The sequence below is a fragment of the Dipodomys ordii genome, unplaced genomic scaffold, assembly GCF_000151885.1.
Source record: "Dipodomys ordii isolate 6190 unplaced genomic scaffold, Dord_2.0 Scaffold24, whole genome shotgun sequence".
Taxonomy (NCBI): domain Eukaryota; kingdom Metazoa; phylum Chordata; class Mammalia; order Rodentia; family Heteromyidae; genus Dipodomys; species Dipodomys ordii.
Genome location: NW_012267240.1, coordinates 14,559,734 through 14,580,020, shown reverse-complemented (window position 1 = coordinate 14,580,020; position 20,287 = coordinate 14,559,734). Strand labels below are relative to the sequence as shown.

At 45.3% G+C, this 20,287-nt stretch overlaps 2 protein-coding genes across 2 annotated transcripts in view; both read right to left on the bottom strand.

Annotated features, from left to right (window-relative positions):
- The window catches only part of Rsu1 (Ras suppressor protein 1), a 164,527-nt gene extending 157,830 nt beyond the window's left edge, over positions 1–6,697 (bottom strand). Inside the window, exons 1-2 of the mRNA XM_013014768.1 lie at positions 6,547–6,697; positions 6,238–6,353 (exon numbers count right to left, since the gene is read on the bottom strand). Coding sequence (XP_012870222.1) covers positions 6,238–6,346 — 109 coding nt within the window. The 5' untranslated portion in view covers positions 6,347–6,353; positions 6,547–6,697. The remainder of the gene's footprint in view (positions 1–6,237; positions 6,354–6,546) is intronic.
- Positions 6,698–11,010: 4,313 nt separating this feature from the next.
- Cubn (cubilin (intrinsic factor-cobalamin receptor)) overlaps positions 11,011–20,287 on the bottom strand; it is a 250,702-nt gene continuing 241,425 nt past the window's right edge. The window contains exons 63-67 of the mRNA XM_013014602.1: positions 18,191–18,338; positions 15,883–16,064; positions 14,082–14,247; positions 12,953–13,188; positions 11,011–11,509 (exon numbers count right to left, since the gene is read on the bottom strand). Coding sequence (XP_012870056.1) covers positions 11,402–11,509; positions 12,953–13,188; positions 14,082–14,247; positions 15,883–16,064; positions 18,191–18,338 — 840 coding nt within the window. The 3' untranslated portion in view covers positions 11,011–11,401. The remainder of the gene's footprint in view (positions 11,510–12,952; positions 13,189–14,081; positions 14,248–15,882; positions 16,065–18,190; positions 18,339–20,287) is intronic.

Below are 20,287 nucleotides of genomic sequence, written 5' to 3'. Positions count from 1 at the left end.
TCCCTCTCTTCTTCCTTCTCTCTCTAATTCCCTCCCTTCCCTCCTTTCCTTTTTGTCTGTTCGGTTTTTTTGTGGGGGAGACAGTCCTAGGACCTGAATTCAGAGTGTGGGTGCTGTATCTGAGCTTCTTTTGCTCAAAGCAAGTACTCTACCACAGCTCCACTTCTTGCTTACTGGAAATAGGTGTCTCAGGCTGTCAGGTTGGCTTTGAACTGCGATCCTCAGATCTCAGCCTCCTGAGTAGCTAGGATTACAGGCATGAGCCATTGGCACCTGGCAAAACATCTGGTTATATTTGTTTGTTATGTTTTGCTGGTTTGACTTGGTTTGGCACTAAGGGAACCAAAAGAATTCAGGGCTTCAAACCTATTCAGCAGGCCTTCTATGACTTGAGCTATGCCCCGCAATCCTTTTTCCTTTTGTTATTTTTCTAACCGGGTTTCATGGGGTTTTCCCAGGCCAGCCTCAAACTTCGATCCTTCCCATCTCTGCTTCCTATGTAGCTGGGATCACAGCCACTTACCACCATGACCCCCTTATTTGTGTACATGGAGTCTTGCTAACTTTTTTATTGCCCGGTCTACCTTGAACGGAGTCTCCTGAACTCCACCTCCTGTATAGCTGGGATTACAAGGGTGAACCACCACACCCAGCCCTCATCTTTCATTTAAAAATACACTGGCTGATGAGCAACTCTCTACCCAGGAGCCTGGTGCAAGGCAGTTGTGACCACGGGCAATGTTTCCATGCTCTGATCAGCGTGATTGTGAGATGGGTGTAGTGTCTCTCCTGGTGAGCCACACAGGCGATGTACAATAAAACAGATGAGTCCCATGCTGAGGAAAAGGGGGAAAAGCATGAAAGAGGAAGGGAGCACTGGGTGGCAGTAGACCCGGCATTAATGAGATGCTGCCTTTGGTCTCCTCAGGAATCCTTAGCAAAACACAGGCGCAACACTGCCCTCTACTGGTTACACACGCTATCGGGAAAGACTTGCTCCTCTCAGCCCTGTGTCTGCAGGCTTGGGAAAAGCAAATAGAAATCAAGCCATGAATTCTGGCAAGTCAAAAAAAAGAAGCAAGAAGGTTTCAGAAGAGACGATATCACCTCCAGTGTTTGCTGCATAACCGTGGGTCTCATGTACTTCTTCAAGAAACTTTCCCTAAGCACCACATCAGATATAAGGGGCACAGAAGAGACTCTTACGTATACAACGTTGGAAGGGGGTAGTAGACTAAAATGTAGATTATTGAGATGCTTCACTAGAAGAGACAGATAAGTAATTCGGGCTTTCTTTCTTTCTTCCTTCCTTTTTTTTTGCCAGTCCTGGGGCTTGAACTCAAGACCTGGGCACTGTCCCTGAGTTTCTTTTGCTCAAGAGCTACCCCTTGAGCCATAGCACCACTTCTGACTTTTTCTTTGTATGTGGTACTGAGGAATTGAACCCAGGGCTTCATGCATGCTAGGTAAGCACTCTACCACTAAGCCACATTTCCAGTCCCATCATTCAGTCTTTCAACAAACACTGACAAGGTGTGTGGGTGAGCTGGAAAGAAAGGGGAAAGAGCCTTTCCAAGGCTGCGTGGATAACATAAAAGTGGGCACACTAATTGCAAATGCACTTTTTTCTTTTTTTGTCTGTTGTGGGGCTTGAACTCTGGGCCTGGGCGCTGTCCCTGAGCTCTTCAGCTCAAGGCGAGCGCTCTACCACTTGAGCCACAGCGCCACTTCCGGTTTTCTAGTGATTTATTGGAGATAAAGAGTCTCTCAGACTTTCCTGCCAGGGCTGGCTTTGAACCTCGATCCTCAGATCTCAGCCTCCTGAGTAGCTAGGATTACAGGCGTGAGCCACCAGCGCCCAGCTGCAAATGCAATAGCTAAAATCACATTCTTCCCAGGTTTTGTTTGTGTTTTTTGATGACAGTCCAGCAACTTGAACTCAAGGCTTGAATGCTGTCCTTGAGCTCTTATGCACAAGGTTAGCACTTTACAACTGAGAACCACAGCCACACTTCTGGCTGGGTGGTGGTTAATTACAGATAAGAGTCTCACAGACTTTCCTGCCTGGGTTGGCTTTGAATGGTAATCCTCAGATCTCAGCCTCCTAAGTAGCTAGGATTACAGGCATGAGCCACCAGCACCCTGCTCTTCCCAGTTTTTCAACCCTTCCTCCCACATTCCTATCTGGCCCCATCCCATGCATTCCTCACAGAGAGACAGATTCCAGCCCAACAGGGCTTGGAAACAAACAGTCCCTCTCAGCATCCCGTGGCTATACATGTGGTCACAACTTTCTATACAACTCTTTTGGTAGCTAGTTGTTTTTCCTTTTGAAGACATATCTGAAAGATGTGTTCATCTAACCTGAAGAAAACAGTGATTGATGAAGGCTTGGCCACTTCTGGAAGAGATTACCAAGCCACAGAAGATGTGACCAGAGAAAATGACAGCACGGCACCTGACTACCCCCAGAATTCTTCACCTCTATGTAACATGAACACAGGAGCTTCTAGAAGCAACTTCATCAGCCAAGGAAAAGACAGCTGCTGCTTGGGGGAGCTTCTGAAGTGAAATCTCTTTCATAAAAACAAAATTGGCACTCTTGCTCTTAGAAACTTTGAGCAGAGAATATATATGCAGATGACATAGCATAGAGAAAAGAATGATTTGAAAATTAAAAGTGGAACACATTTCAAAACCATGGCTATCTAAATCAATTAGAACCTTAGGCAAAAGGGCGGAATGATTCACATTCTAACAAGCAACATATAAAACACCAATATGTGACTCAGTATCATAAACCACATTAAATTCTGGATGCACGTAACTAACTCTGCTGGAACTGGTTGCATTAAGTAGAGATTTATATTAATAGTTAACGTTTGGGGCTGAGAATGTGGCTTAGTGGTAGAGTGCTTGCCTTGCACACATGAAGCCCTGGGTTTGATTCCTCAGTACCACATACACAGAAAAGGCCAGGAGTGGTGCCATGGATCAAGTGGTAGAGTGCCAGCCTTGAGCACAGAGAGGCTCAGGAACAAAGCCCAGGCCCTGAGTTCAAGCCCCAGGACTGGCTAACATTTCATTGCATTTCTCACTAAGCCGGTCCTCCCAGTGGTATTTTTATTCCTATTTGATGACGAGGAATTTAAGGCTCAGAGAAGTCAAGTAGCTTGTCCAATGTGACACAGTGGCTATGAGATTTTGAACTCACTTTCTCCCACTCCAAGGTACTGCTTTAAGCTCCTCCCACAGAGGATCTGAGTATCCTTAGGATGTCATGGAGCTGACAAAAGTCTCTCTATCTGGCATCTGACTCTAGCCCAAGGAGAAAAGAAAGCTCATCGAGAAGATTGTGGTATGTACACTGAAATGTCACTAAAAGCTCACCTAGATGAGCTTGAGCGTAACCACCTAGGAGGCTGAGACCTGAGGACTGGGGTTCAAAGCCAGCCCTCACAGACAAATCGAAGAGACTCTTATCTCCAATTAAATAGCAAAAAGCCAGAAGTGGAGGTATGGCTCAAGTAGTAGATAGAGCATCGTCCTTGAGCAGAAAAAGCTAAGCAAAGACATGAGGTCCTGAGTTCAAGCCTTAGTACCAGCACACACATATACATCACACACACACACACACACACACACACACACACACACACACACACACACACACACGGTAACCTACTCTATCTAAGAAAGTCCAGGGGCTGGGAAGGTGGCTCAGTGGTAGAGCGCTTGCCTTGCATGCTTGAGGCCCTGGGTTCGATTCCTCAGCACCACATAAGCAAAAAGAAAAAAAGCCAGAAGTAGCACCGTGGCTCAAGTGGTAGAGCGCTAGCCTTGAGCTGAAGAGCTGAGGGACAGCACCCAGGCTCAGAGTTCAGGCCCCACGACCAGACCCAAAAAAAAAAAAAAAGAATTCCAGTGCTCTGTTGATAAGACTCAACTCTCATAAGCAGAAAGACAGGTATTTCACATGCTTCAAAGAAATACAAAACCTCTGTCCTTATCTTCAAAGCTGAATTTCTGTTTAGCTTCTGAGAAATTAAGACAATGAAAGCGAAGCTTGACACTGAAGAAATGGTCATTCTCAGTAGGTGGGAATTCATCATTCCCTGTGTCTCCACAGGATAATATAGAAAACTTCAAGGCTGCAAGTGAAATTGTATTTTTTTGGGTCCGGTCATGGGGCCTGAACTCTGCACCTGGGCGCTATCCCTCAGCTCTTCAGCTCAAGGCTAGCACTTACCACTTGAGCCATAGCACCACTTCCAGCTTTTTTTTTTCTGATTATATGGTGCTGAGGAATCGAACCCAGGGCCTCATGCATGCAAGGCAAGCGCTCTACCACTGAGCCACCTTCCCAGCCCCCTGAAATTGTATAAATAAAGGAATAAGAGGGGTCTTACATCACATTATTCATGTAACCATATCAAATGTTTCAAAACATATACATTGAACATTATATGCACAGCTGGTTGATGAGCCCAAGTGAAGGAATGGGCTTCTGAAGAAAGTTCTAGAACCCTGAAGACTGCAAGAAGCCCAGAGGCCAAGGAGACAGCAGAATGCAGCCCTCCATGGCCCAACACTACAGAACCAGAGGAGATTCACTTCCGCTGATCTTCTAAGGAAGCTCTTCCTCCGCTATTTCTCTGGGAAAACTTCAGCGTGAGCTTGCTTTTTACCACACAGTGTTATACCGGAAACATCTCTACCAGAAAGCAAGTGGCTATTTTTTCTTCTCTAAAATGGGCCAAGTCATTTCAGAGATAATGGAGCAGAACTGAAATAGCTTGTAAATATTATATGGAGTCACTTCTTCCAAGACTAAGTAGAAAGCAAACTCTGTTCTTCAAGCAAACTCTGTTCTAGCCTGTGAGGAAGAGTGCTACAGGCAAGATCGTGTATTGAGCATGGCAGGGATGGGAAACCAAATTCAACAAGGAATTTCGAAGTACTGACATATGGACAGCCAGAAGTGTGTAAAGGCAAAGTCCAAACTAAACTTGCCTTAACCTGAAAAAAAATGCTGTATTTCCATGCTGCATTGCACTTACAAAGTGTTTTTTTTTCCAATATTGGAATTAGCTGTGAAATAAAAAAAAATCAACAATCACAAAAATGTGGATTTTTGGCTTCTTAAAATTTTAGTCTGGCAATACTAGATGAGTATCCACACCTAGTGAAGACTGTTGGGCCCTGAGTAGTAGGGAGACAGACTTCTTACAGAGGACCGACTGTTGCCACCTGTACAAATAATCTGGAGTCTGGAATTCCTGATTACAAGAAGGGAAACACAATAAAATGGGTGGCACCTGAATACTGAAACTGAAGGGAAGATGGCAAAGCTTGGAGCACCAGAAAGAGTTAACGATAAAGATCCAGAAATAGTCAACAAGCTATGAATTTTGTGTGTGTGTGTGTGTGTGTGTGTGTGTGTGTGTGTGTGTGTACATGCATGCTGTGCACACAGCACAGACACAGGCCCTGGAGCTTGAACTCAGGGCCTGGGCACTGTCCCTGAGCTTTTTTGCTCAAGGCTAGCATTCTACCACTTTGAGCAGCAGCTCCACTTCCAGTTTTTGGTGGACAATTGGAGATCAGGGTCACTTGGACTTTTATGCCTGGTCTAGTATTAAACAGATCTCAGCCTCCTGGGTAACTGGGATGATAGCCGGCAGCCACCAGTAAGAGCCAGGCACAAACTTCAAACATTGCAAACCCAAGAATTCCCATTAGTCACACAGTTCTCAAGATACCATTTTCGTTCGTGGACCAAAGCCAGAAAAGGAGAAAAGGGGAAGGATTCAAAAAATAGACTTCCCAAATTAAAGTGATAAAGTGGCTAGGAGGTAAAGCGTGTGGGAAATCCACCCAGATGGCATGAAGTTCTCCCAGAACGCCAAGGAGGGAGAGGAACAACTCTGGAAAGAAGTGCACAGAGAGGCGTGGATTCAGCACGGGCATCTGTGCACACAGTGCATGTGGCTGAGCTGGGGGGCCCCCGGGGTGGAGGATAATCCGATCCTCTACGCCCAGGATGGTTGTCCGGTTGCAACAGAACAAATGGTGGTGCACAGCAAACTTTCCGCAGGAAGATCCCGCCGGGGGAGGGAGGAGGATCTGCGGAGGGCGGGATGTCAGGCAGACCCCTGCCGACCCCGGACCCCCTCGCCAGCACCCCGAGGAGGGCAGGGCCGGGCAGGGCAGAGCAGGCCCTGGGGGGGAACTTACACAAGCCGTGGACGTCCAGCATGTTGGAGATGCCCCGGTCGCTCATGTCCACTTCCGGCTGGTTCTTCTCCCGGCTCTCCTCCACCAACTTTTTCAGAGACTTGGACATGTTTGTTCTGGAGCAAACGACAACAGAGCCCGTGGGCGATGAGGGGCGGGTGGGCGCCGGGACGCGGACTCGGGGTGCCCCAGGGGGTGTCACCTCCCACCCGGGCGCTGAGAGCCGGGACTGAGCGCGGGCTCTCCGGGCACAGCCCGGCAGGGGTCGGGGCGCAGGGCAAAGCCGGGTGCACCGCCACCCACACTTACCGCGGAGGCTGGGCGTGGGGAGTCCTCGGGGTTCACGCTCGGGTGACAAGCGAACGCACCCCGTCAGGGATCCTAAACCAGGAACACGCCCTGTCCCAGCGTCCGCTCTGCGCAGGCGCGCTCGCCTCCCAGCGCCACGCCACTCCCGCTCCAGACACTTCCCAAATTAGGAGAACCGTGTACTAGACCGGGCTCCCGCGCGAAGCTCCACCCATTGAAGAAAAATGTGGCTTTCTCCTCCCTCTCCTAAAGGCTGACCAATCGTATCCGTGTATTGACCTCACCACTCCGCCCCGTCCTCGGTTTTGAGGGACTGATTGGATGGAGGTTTACGCGTGCGTACGAGCTTTAGCGCATGCCCAGTGAGTTGGTGGAAGGGCATTGTTGTGTGGGCGGAAGCAGGGAATCTGGGTCTCTAGTGCTGGGAAGGTTGTGGTAACTAGGGGGCCGGTAGTTGGGATGGAGGCCCTGAGAAATCTAGAAGTAAATCGCTACCAGTGTCCTACTTCTTTCTTTCAGTCTCACCTGTCAGAAGTTACAACTCGTCTCTGCAGACATTCCTATGTCAGCCCTGGCTGGAGCTTGCAGCCTGTATTATGAGCACCTGAAGAGAGGAGCTGGTGCCTCTGGCTGGGTTTGGGGTTTGGAGTTTGGAGTTTGGGTTTGGTTCGGTTTGATTTTGCACCTGGCTTTTTGGTTTTGAGCAACTGGTATTCCCCCCTTCCCCCCACACCCGGGCCTAAAAGATACAAGAAAGACCTGAGCATTCTTAGAAAGCATGGATCCCTTCCATCCATTCATGACATTTGGATGTGCATCTAGCCAGGATTCCTTCTTCTTTTCTTGTTTCAGGTGAATTATTTGAAAATGTACTAAGCCCACTTCCATTTTTCTATACTTGAAAATGATCATGACAATCCTCAAACACCCTAAAAATCATTGCCACATCACAGAAGGCTAGTCTGGAGCCTCTTGTAGAAAGATTTAGCCTCTCTCTCTCTCTCTCTCATTTGCCCCCTCTCTCCCTCTTTCTATGTCTCTCTCCCTCTTTCTCTCCCTCCCCCTTTCTCTATCTCCTCCTTTTCTCTCTCCCTCTCTCTCACTTCTCTCTCTCCCTCTCTCCATCTCTTTGCCTCTCTTCCTCTCCCTCTTTTCCTCTTCCTCATTCTCTCCCCCCCCCCATTTTGTTTTCAACTTTATGTAATATTGGCACTGCTTTCTTCAATTCCATAGGTGCACTTGCTGGATAGCCTCAGAACCTCCCCCGTAGAGAACCACACCTCTCAGTGTCGGGGCTCTTAAGATGCCGTTGTTCAGATGGCACCAAGTGAGCACAAGTCCCCTCTGGTTTCAAGAGCTGCATCCTGTTATACTTGCTTTTAGACAAAATTCCCAAATCGCTCATGTTGTCAAACTTTTTGCATATTCTGAACCTTGACAATTCATTTTTAAATGAAAAAGCAAAATCTTGCATGTACCCCTAATTACATGCTGTTCCCAGGTGTCTGATGGTGCTATTCATTACATCCTACTATGTTTTTCAGTTCAATGTCATCCATAAAGTTGGCATATCTATTCCTGGTATGTAAATAATCAAAGCAGAAATGTTTTGTTTTGTTTTTTGGGGTCCGGTCATGAGGCCTGAACTCTGGGCCTGGGCTCTGTCCCTCAGCTCTTCAGCTCAAGGCTAGCACTCTACCACATGAGCCACAGTGCTACTTCTGGCTTTTTTTCTTTTTGCTTATGTGGTGCTGAGGAATCGAACCCAGGGCCTCATGCATGCAAGGCAAGCGCTCTACCACTGAGCCACCTTTCCCAGCCCCAAAGCAGAAATGTTGAAGGTGAGAATATCTCATGTTTTAAATTTGTTTTGTCAGTACAGGGGGGTTGAACTCAGTATGCTTGCTAGGCAGGTACAGAGCCCAGCTCTTTGTAACTGTACTTATCAGATAGGGTCTTACTTTTTGCCCAAGTTGGTCTAGAATTGCAATCCTCCTGATCTCTGCTTCCCAAGTAGCAGGGATGATAGATACGTACCATGATTCCCAGAGAAAATTATCTAGTATTCCACTAGAGCATGACAAAATAATGTTATACAGACCTTTCATTTAGTGAGTCTCCTGTGCTTAGTAAGTCTTCACTTGGCATATCTAACATAAAGCATGAATCTCTCCTGTGGTATCTATTTTATCTGGAGCTTGCTTGAACTCAGAGTTTCGTGCTTGCTAGACAGGCATTCCAGCATGTAAGACAGGCTCCAAGGCCAAGACTTCTGTCCTACTAGAGACAGTGGAAAGTTTATGAAAGCCTTGGATTTTCTTGTGCAAAAGAATCTGAGCATTCCTTCACTTAGATGCGTGTCTGGCAACTTCAGAGATAACATACTATTGAATGTTCCAATTCTTCCTAAATAGCATCTGATATTACTTAACTTGGTATGTTGTGTTGCAAAACTAAAAATAGACAGAGGTGATGCTCTATTGAAACTCTGTCCCCTTGGGGACAAATGCACACACTGGGGTTTGTCTCACTTATGCAAGCAACGTCAACACCCCGTGACTGAGAAACCCCTGTATTAAAGGCCAAGTGGGTCTGTGCAGTCATTTCCTCTGAGCTACTTTCTTTTTTTATACTTGAAAGTGAATGTGATTTTCTTGGGTAAAGGTGCTGTCACTATTTAACCTGAATAGAAATACCCAGAAGTGTGTGTTAAGACTGCGACATATTTCTGAAGATATCGCTTCTCCAAGAATTTGATTCTCCAAATACATATACATGAGAGCATGTCCCCTCCATATTTATATCTTGAACATCAGTTGGAAGTTATTTTTAGAGGTTTTATCGAAGAACACACTTGGGGATTTTCCTCAAGATGAATTAACTGAAATGAAAAAAAAAACTGGTTTCCACCTGGAGTTGTTTTATGTTTTTGATTTTGTTTGATTTTTTGTTTTGGCAATAGCATTTTGACTGGTAATAGAATTGTCAATGTTCTGGTCTTGTTACTGGCTTATTTAATAATATAAGTCAACAGGTAAAAGGATCTCTCCTTTTATTGGAAATTCACCTATTAGAAATCATTCCCAAATTGTTCTGGAAATTTGGATGACATTAAGTAACCAGGCCATGAGATCGCTCTGTAGTATCTTTTCAGTGTTTTGCAGATCTATGTTATTCCAATACAAAAAGGGTTTTAAGGTGATGTAAAAATGCTACTCACTGAATGCTCATCTGCAGAGGATTCAAAGCAAAGCAAGCAATAGAAAGTAGAAGCTGTGGCCCACCGAGTGGAGGAATGGAGAGACTACGTGGTTTAAGACTGGTGTAGAATCCTAGAAACTGGTTGGGCTCTAAATGAGGTATGTGGAAACTAGCATGCATGCGCTAGCATTTTGGTGATATGGGTCATTCCATGCAATGGCCAGGAGAAGACAGGAAAGTGTAGAGGTAAGCCCCAATGCATTGTGGGGAGTAGGGCTTATGTTTGGTAGGGGGGAAGGAATATGAGGGGTGGGTTGTACAGGAGTAAACATGCATACTAAATTTACTTTAAGAACAGATGGGTCTCCGTCCACTTCAGCAATTCTAGAAGCCATTGCGTAGAACTGCTGTCATCCTTGCCTCCATGATGCTCTTCATCCTGGGTGTCTATTGATAGCCACAGAAAGCACAACATAGTCTCATCTTCCTTGCTACCTATCGCTTGCCACCTATCACGGTTCATGGGCTGATTGACACAAAATGGACGTGACAGTAAGACTGCAGCGATGTTTGTCAGACATTTTATTTATCCATCCATTTACAGCTTAACCCTCACAAGGAACTTGAGAACTGCCCTTGAAGAACATAATGTAATAAGCAGAGACTGGGCTGGGAATGTGGCTTAGTGATAGAGTGCTTGCCTAGCATGCATGAGGCCCTGGGTTCGATTCCTCAGTATCACATACACAGATAAAAATAATAACTGAAAAAGTAAGCAGAGACTAAATGTACACAACTAATACAATAGAGATTTTTTAAAAAGGTAAGTTTGGGGGTGTAGCATGAGCTAGGCCCTGTGACTACTCACTCACAGACACACACACACGCACATACACACACACACACACACACACACACACACACACACACACAACCTAATGTGACAAATTGGCTATCAGATGATAAAACTTCCTATGAAAGCCAAAAATGGGAGAAGAATTTCCTGCTTATGATAGATTTGAGCTGAAATGTCCACAGTAGACATGCAAGAAAAAAGAGGAAGAAAAAGGTCCTTAGTGTGGAGAATGTGGAAGGAAAAGCCCCACACAAAGAGAAAAGGGGATGTTCTAGGGTTATAGGAGTTCATGATACAGAGTACCAAGAGTGGGGAAATGGACACAACGGACTCCAGTGAGAAGGCTCCTTGTGGCCAAGAAGAATTCCATGGGAAAGACAGCGAGTGACTGCCACATACATACAACATTAATAATCCAATGATGTTTATTTCCCCAATTTGGCATCCCTGGTGAAAATAAGACATATATTGTATCATTAACTGTTTTTTTTAATGACAACCATTTAAGAATTTTTTTAAAAAAAATGCAGTTGAAAACTTAGAAAGTAAGGAGACCATGCACAGCCATGCTCAAAGGAGTCAGACCCGGCATTGCAGGAAAGCCTTGTGTGCCAGCTGATCGTGTGAGCGCTGATTCCGTGAGCGGTGACCGGGCTGCTCTGGGGAAGGGCTGGCAGCAGCCTTGTTCCAGGTCTTGGGGCAGGGCTCCACAGCCAGGGTGGCGGAGTTCTGTCCAGTGTGGTGCCCGATGGCTCTGAGGGTCAGTCCAAGCAAGGAGCAAACCCATACCTTTCCCCTTCAGCTTTGCCACCTGAGCCGGAATGAAGACGGACGCGTGGCGTACTCAGCATGGAACTTTATGAAGACCCGATTTGAGGAAGCCACGAACGGAGCTATGCTCGTGTCCTAAAACAGAGGGGGGAAAAGGTGTAAGTCACGCTGCCCTAAATTTTAAACATTTTTGTTAAACAGGGTAGCCTGGTTAACAATATATACTGCATAAGGAACCTCTGTAGAATGTACAGTGAAGCTGAACATATTTCTAGAAGTAATCCTGCCAGGAATTAATGTAGAATAAAGGCTGTGGGAAATTATGTGTGGGGAGGTAGGCGGGGGGAGAGGGCAGCGTGGAAGGTTGAAGGCCATCTGGTCTCTTTTTGGAATAGTGAAAATATCCTGTTCATTTTTTTTCTTTTTTGGCAGGGGCGGGGGGTCGATTGTGGGGTCAGAGCTCAAAGCTAGTGCTCTACCATATTGGCCCACAGCTCCACTTCTGGTTTTCTGGTGGTTAACTGGAGATAAGAGTCTCATGGACTTTCCTCCCCAGGCTGGCTTTGAACTGAGATCCTGCATGAGTAGCTAGGATTACAGACTTGAACTACCAGTGCCCAGCTTAAAAAATATATATATTCTGATCTACTTTCTGATAGTGCTGAAAAAGAAATCACTTTCCATCTGTATCATCCTTGACCATGTTGGTCAGAAGGCCTGAGTGACCTCCGGCCAGCCACATTCACCTGACAGCTCCCCCAGGAAAGTGATGGTTTTACAAAATGAGAGGGTAGAAAGGGCATGCACCCACAATCCTGCATGAGTGTCAGGGTCTTACTTGATGCTTAAGGACCTATCAGAACTTTGCAAAAACAATCAAACTGCTAGCCACTGTTTCTTCAACGAACTTTCAGAAACAGTAGATGAAAGGCAGCCAGGTGTCCAAATTTTCTACGGTTCTGTTCTGTGTATCTACAAGTGAGTACAAGTATTCAACTATGGGTGATGAGGTGAGATCACACAAAGAGGTTTTTTTTTTTTTTTAATCTATATCTTACCGCCCTTAGACATTCTGACCGGAAGGTTCAGGTTTTCATGAGAACCGGAAGCTCCTAATGCTAACTAACTCCGTAGGTGATGGATCCCTAAGGCAGCCTACAATTGGATTAGTCGTAATTTAACACATTTACACTAGGTGGCGCACCTGCTCCCAGCAGAGAAAGTGAGAAACTAGATTTGCTTAAGGCTTTGTATTTTTGGTGGGGGGAGGGGAGGTTCAGTTGTGGGGCCTGAACTCTGGGCCTGGGCACTGTCCCTCATCTCTTCAGCTCAAGGCTAGTGCTCTACAACTTGAGCCACAGCTCCACTTCTGGCTTTTTTTCTTTTTGCTTATGTGGTGCTGAGGAATCGAACCCAGGGCCTCATGCATGTGAGGCAAGCGCTCTACTGAGCCACTTTCCCAGCCCCCAAAGGCTTTGTAATTTTTGTACATTGCAAGTATCTGCCTTTAGAATTCCATAGGAAGTGAGTATCATTGTTTAAAACCAACAAGTGTGTATTGAAAAAGGTTGCACTCACGGCTCCACAGTATGGCCCAAAGGGTGGCGAATTTACATCAGGTCCATTGTAGAGGATGAGGTAGTTCTGGATACAGTTTCCTGGGTCGTCGATGATGACGGGGTCAAAGCTGATGGTGAGGGGCCTTCCAGAAGGAGCAAAGACAGTCCATTCGCAGTGAGTGTTGTTGGGATATGTGCTAGGAAAGCCAGGGCTGGTGAGCAAACCAGCATCTCCATAAAGAGTTCCCCCACAGCCTGCAAGGAAATGATGGATGGTCACCAGCTTGATCGGGGAACACTGAATGCATACAACTGGATGGACACACTACCTTTTGCCATGAGGCTGCTTTTCCTGTCCCTAGTGGCTGAGACTCTGCAAGAAACACAGAGGCAGCCTCCTGCTCTCCTTCCTTCTCTGGACTGCGCTCTTGTTCATGGCCCCTACCCACTCTGTCCCTGCCTATCATGGCTGTCCCCACAGCTGTCCTTTGCAAACTGTAGACACAGAAAGGAAACACAGGTGGGAGATGAGCTATCTACAGGACAGACTAGATTCTCTTCTACCAATTTTATTTTACAGTTTTTTTCAGATGTCTGGGGACATTTTCATAAACGTGCTCTTCCTCTCTTGGGTTAAAGCTATTGCCATGACTAAAATGCCCTTTAGTTATTGAAGAAATAGTCAACCAAAATAGGTCTTTACTTCCCTAGACTGCCAATTCTCAGGGCTGCCAGAAAGGACAGGGAGATACTCAGTAGTTGTCAGAGAACTACTCTGGCTGACTAGATCAAAAGCCTGACAAAATAGAATTTATATGAGAATTCTAAATTCTTTAGACCATACACACACACACACACACACACACACACACACACACACACACGTATCTACAAACACACATATATGTATACTGTGCTCAAGACTAGCACTCTACCACTTGAGCCCCAGTATCAGTCCCAGCTTTTTTGGTGGTTAAGTGGAGAGAAAAGTCACAAACTTTCCTTCCTACACTGGCTTTGAACAGCAATCCTCACATCTCAGCCTCCTGAGTTGCAAGGATTACAGGCCTGAGTCACGGGCAACTGGAGATAAACCTTTCATCTCTCCTACCACCATCACATCCAATAACTGAGTGTGAGTGTCTCACCGGAGGGTGATGAGGTCCAGAGGATTTCATAGCCATGGTTAGAAATGTCGCTGTTGCTCTTAAACCTCAGATACAGTTTATTCCGATGAGAGAAGACAGGGTTCGGCACTAGGGTTCCACAATACTTGCCGATTAATGGGGAGCTGTTGTCACCTCCGTTTCTTATCTGCAAACAATGAGTTCCTTAATTATTGTGCTCGTATTATATATATAACTTCTTCCACTTACCATAGCTGCACATTAAGGGAACTTGGGTGGCTTTTGCTTATGCTTTGTGTTTTTATGTAGTTAATAATGAAGGATTTTCTAAAACTATATGCTGAAGTCACCAGCTCTTGGAAAGGGAGAAATGGTCACACTGTAGATCAACAACCATTTGCATCCAACAATATTGAATAACCTATAACAATCAAAGCACCAAGGACATGTTTGTGTGTTGTTTTGTGGCCTGTTCTGGGGCTTGAACTCAGGGCCTGTGTGCTATCCCTGAGCCTCTTTGTGCTCAAGGCTCTACGCCTTTAACACAGCGCCACTTCCGGTTTTCTGGTGGTTTTTATTGGAGATAGGAGTCTCACGGTCTCTCCTGCCCGGGTTGGCTTTGAACCGCGATCCTCAGATCTCAGCCTCCTGAATAGCTAGGATTACAGGCATGAGCCACCAGCTCACAGCTCAAGGACATGTCTTAATATAGTAATGTGCTAAGATCCTACCATCTTTGCTTTGGAGGAAACTTTTAAAAAGACTACAAAGTAAATTCTAGAAATGTAGAGGAGGAGTGTGTGTATGTTTTGCTTAAATGAAAAATATAAAGTGGCAATACACAATGCATTACACAAAGTTCAAGACAAGGGGGTGTTCTGTGTGGAAGAAGGAAACATTGCGATAAATCGATACAATTTCTGACTATTGTTTTCCCTTTCCATCTCCCAGCCTTACAACAGGAAAAAGTTGGCTAGAGGGTAGATAGGCACCCTAGTCAGTTCAGTCCCCCAGCCTGGGTCCTTCTTACTCTGCTTCTCTGTACCCCCGAGAGCGGCCTGATGACTGCAGGCTGTGCACAAATGGAACGCATTACTACCGATCAGTGCTGCTTTCCTTTGTTTGCGAACTCCCCCCCCCCCCCATGCCCTTGTGAAGCCTCGCTTTGAAAGTTTAAGCCACAGAGGTGCTCTGGGAACAGTGTTCCTCTTGCTGGGCTGGACTAGGCTGGAGAGATTCCTGCAGGACCTACAGGGCAGCCAGAGGGAGAGAGCTAGATCATTCGGGTGCTTGTTGTTGGGTTATTCTGCTAAATGTTTAAAGTGGTCATGGCCCCAATGGAGAGCCAGGGAAGGATGCTGGAAAGCCCAGCCTGCCCCTGCTGTAATCTTGACTTGGGGTCTACTTCCCTGAGGGACAGAAGGAACCTCCACTGAAGGTGGGTACAGCTTTCTGTACCCACTCATCTCCTCAAAGGAGGAACAGAAAAACAGAGGGAGGGAGAGGGGGGAGGAGGGTGGGAGGAAGAGAGGGAAGCATCTCTGGGTGGTTGAGAAAGACAGAGAAGGGACCAAGTCAGCTGAGAATGGGTAGAATACAGTTGCTGGTGTTAAGAAGCAGAGGAGGCCTGTGGTAGAGGGAAAATGCTTGCAGCTCCCAAGAAAAAGTAGCTTTAAAAAAAAAAAAACAAAAGCAAAAAACCAACCATTAACAAAACCTAGCAGAAGAGAAAACCTGCCAGAGATGAAAAAAAGGAAATTTTAGGTCATCTATCATTGATTTAAGTCACACATCATTTAAACGATCTGCAGATTCACATTACCTCCAAGAAATCGTGTGAGCATTCATTTGAGTCTTCCAGGGCAAAGGACTGGAAGAACAGGGAGATGTTGTGGTCCTGTGGTGCGTTGAGAATGACCGTGCAATCCATGTCACCATTGTAATTATTTGGCCATCCTGGGCTCTTCAGTGTGCCAAAGGCCTGGTTATATTCTCTGTTGCAATCTTAGAGGGGGGGAAATCAAGTTAACAGTGTATCCAATGATTTAACGTTGCTCCGATGTGCCAAGAAGCATCTTGAAAGTCTATTAAATTTGGCCAAGCTTTAGGAAAAGCAAACCCAGCCTCTGTCTACCTTTGAGCTGAATGAGACATGAGAAAGGGATGCACCCAGCACAAACACAGTCCAGTGCCTATTAGCACTAAAACACCCCTGGGGAACATAAAACAGCACTTCTTCCCAAGAAGAATATTCCAGAAACCTTTGGATTTTTCTGACCATGTTTAGGCATCAGTGGCTCACGTTTAAACCTTTGTTTTTTTTTTTTTTTTGGACACTAAAACCTGCCTCCCAAGTAACAGTTCTGCATGAGAATTTTTCTTAAAATCATTTAGTGAATCATTTCTTTGAACTGGCTAATTATTGTTTCCTTTACATTAAAAAAAAAGTCAAATTAAATTTGTTTGAATCAAAGGCAGTTTTAGGTGTAATCAAGTACAATATCAACATCACTTAAAGTATTTTCTGGAAGCAAGCTTTCAGGTACAAAAACCAAATAACCTTTTCAAAGCACCATGGTTTTCATTTTTTTATAATTATTTTTAAATGTACAAAGGAATTGCCATTTAACAAAGCGATTTATGAATACAATATATCTTGATCAATGTCAGCCTTTCAATATTCTGATCCATCCCTCCCCTTACTATTCCCTCACACTTCTTAATGTTGTAGTATGTATATTGGATTCTTTTTTATTTGTTTGTTTATTTTTTGGTCTATCGTGCGGTTTGAACTCTGGGCCTGGGTGCTGTCCCTCAGCAATTCAACTCAAGGCAAGCACTCGACCACTTGAACCACAGCACCATTTCCAGCTTTTTTTGTTTATTGGTGCTAAGGAATCGAACCCAGGGCTTCATGCAGGTGAGGCAAGCACTCTACCACTAAGCCCAGCCCCATACATTGGATTCTTGACTGCATTCCCCCCCCCCATTCCCCTCCTCATTTTACAAAACAATTTCCTAAGGCATAGTAATTCTTAGCTTTGTGAATATTCTACAAATCACAGAGCCATTAGCTCTGTGGGCAAAATAGGTAAAATTGTATGATATGAACCTCACACCCCCATAAAGCTATTATAAAAATACAAGTGATGACCCTCCGTGCATGGTCAAAAGGATCATTAATTAAATAATTGGTATATTTTAAACATGAGTACATTACATTTATATTCAGTTTTCTTCAAGAAATCAACTTTAGTCATTTGCTAAATTGGGCCTTTCTTCTCAAGAACATTGAACTCTATGGGTATAGTAGCCATTTTCGAGGGAGAGGGGAGCAGGAGGTGCTAGGATTTGAACTCAGAGTCTCACCTTTTTATTAGGTAAATGTTCTACAACTTAAGTCATGTTCCCCACCCCCACCCCCTGTATATGTCCCTCCTTTGTTTCATTTTTTTTTTAATAAGGGAAACATCTTTTTGTCTTTATTCTTCTACCTCACTTCAATACATAAAAGAGGATTTCTTGTTTGTATATCTAGTTTGACACTTATTGGACTTATTAACTATGGAGATTGGCATCTTCCATAAATTAGAGCATATTCTCAATAACATTTTTGGCTTTTCTGTTTCCTGGATCTTACATTAGAATATTAGAACTATGACACCATCTCCATATACATTAACTTTTTTTTCAAAGTATTTTTTTTTATTTCTGTGTCTCTCTGTGAGAGAACTTATAATAACATTTTCTTCTTTTTTTTGAATCTCATCTCTTTCTTTTTATTATATTGCTGTTTGAAGAGGTTTCAATTTCATAAGTCAGATTATGAATACAATACATCTTGATTGATATTACTCCTTCCTTCCTTCTTTCCTTCCTTCTTTTCCTTCCTTCTTCCTCTCTCTCTCTCTCTCTCTCTTTTCTTGCTTTAGTTATATTTCAGATGAGGTCTCATATCTTTCCCTAGACAACAGTTCTCTTCCCTCAGCTTCCCAATATCTGGGATTACAAGTGTACACCACTATATTGAGTTTGGGCTCTTAACAAGCCTGTTCAAGAGTCACTGTAACCATAACTGTAATCACCACCTAATTTTTTTTCTAGAATAAGGATGACATTCTTGTGCTCACCTGCCAGCTGGTAGGTGAAGCTCACTTCCGAGTCTCTGTTCAGTACCTCAGATTTGAAAAGGACGATTGCAGTGTGGGTGGAAGAATAAAAGGCTGGCACAGTGGAGACATTGGTGCTGCAGAACTGCATTCTGGAGTTCCCATTATTCTGAAAAGAAATGGAAGCCAAATTGCATGAGACTTCGTTTTTGAAGAGAACATGCATATTGCAAAATAAACCCCATAATAACTATGGATTAAACGCCTGTCCATGGAAACTAGCTGTGGTGTTGGGATAGCACTCAGGAACAAGACCCACAGCTGTCCTTGGAATTGAGCAGGGGTCCAGCTTCCCAGAGAACAGGAGGTGCGGAGCAAAGCTTCTGTCAAAACCAAATAGCCAGGTCCAGAAGTCTCATCATGACATAGCTGCGGCCTGGGGCTTGGTTTGGAGCAGAGCCATGCTACTGGCCCTCACTTGAATGTTTCCAGCTACAGCTTTGTTCACAGTGGGAGTGGAGTTGTAGCTCAAGTGGTTGAGCATTTAGCCTGCTGTTTAGAAAGCTTGGGGGTGGTGGGTGCTGGTGGCTCACGCCTGTAATCCTAGCTATTCAGGAGGCTGAGATCTGAGGATTGTGATTCAAAGCCAGCCCAGGCAGGAAAGTCCGTGAGACTCTTACCTCCAATAAACCACTCAGAAAACTGGAAGTGGTGCTGTGGCTCAAGTGGTAGAGCATTAGCCTTGAGCTGAAGAGCTGAGGGATAGAGCCCAGGCCCAGAGTTCAAGCCCCACAACCACCACCACCAACAACAAAAAAAGCTCAGGGATAGAGCCCAGGGCCTGAGTTCAAGCCCTAGGAACAGAACAAAAAAGAATTATTTCAGGGGTTGAAGCCATGGCTAAGGTGGTAGCACACTAGCCATTGAGTGAAAGCAGTAGCTATTGAGTTGGACTAACCCAAGGCCAATCACCTCATCTAGTCCTAGCTCCTGAGAGCATGCGCACTCCTGTGAATCCCCAAGTAGGCTTGTGCCTTGCATGCAGTCCCAACCCTTCTGAAACACTGGGGCAACACCTATCACTTCTTGTTTTTGTTTTATTGGTGATGGTGGTCATGGGGCTTGACCTCTGGGCCTGGTTCCTGTCCCTGAGCTCTTCAGCTCAAGGAGAGTGCTCTACCACTTGACCCACAGTGCCACTTCCAGTTTTCAGGTGGTTAATTGGAAATAAGTGTCTCATGGACTTTCCTGCCCAAGTTGGCTTTGAACCTTGATCCTCAGATCTCAGCCTCCTGAGTAGCTAGGATTATGGACCTGAGCCACCAGCACCCGGCCCTCATCACTTCTTGAAAGCCTTGGGTAAATGCCACCAAATACTTATCAATTCCTTCACAGAACCAAATGGTACTAGCCAGGACATCAACAGTCCCTCAACCACGCATGTGTCTCTAACACCTGTAGTTCCCAACACCTTCTGAGCACCCCTCTGCCCCCCCCCCATCAACTGAAAACAGCTATTATGGACTTGTGCATCTACACATGCTCCATCCTGACTCCATCTGTATCTTCTGAAAACCAACGACATTGATAACCACATCCAAGCCTCTCCACTTGTGCTGGGGCTCTGGCTGGAGGAGGCCATTCTGGTACCAGTCTTTACAGTGGAGAGTGCCGGGGTGGTGGAATGGATGAGCAAAGTTTCGCCCTGTCCCACATTTTAGCATCTATCCACCAATGTGTCCACAGAGACGCTCAGACCCTTCTCCTTTCCTCCTAGTTATATTCCCTTCACTTACTTGTGGTTGCTTAGCTATTAGTTGTTTTCTGCACCCCAGTTCTTTTCTGACCCCTTAGAGAGTTGAGTGTTTTGGAAGACAGCTCATTAAACATCCTCACTTCAAACTTCTTAACCCCTGCGATGAACGTCTCTTCCTGCCATGACTGTCCACCCCAAGGTCTATATCCACCTCCATCTGATAATGCCTTCACGACCTTCCAACTATGGCTTCATTTCCACGTTCCCCCAGCCTCTCCTTCTGTTTGTTGTTATCTTTCCTTCCAAACTATCCAAGACTGAAGACTTGTTTCCTTTCCTTTTCTTTAATCATCTAGGGACAT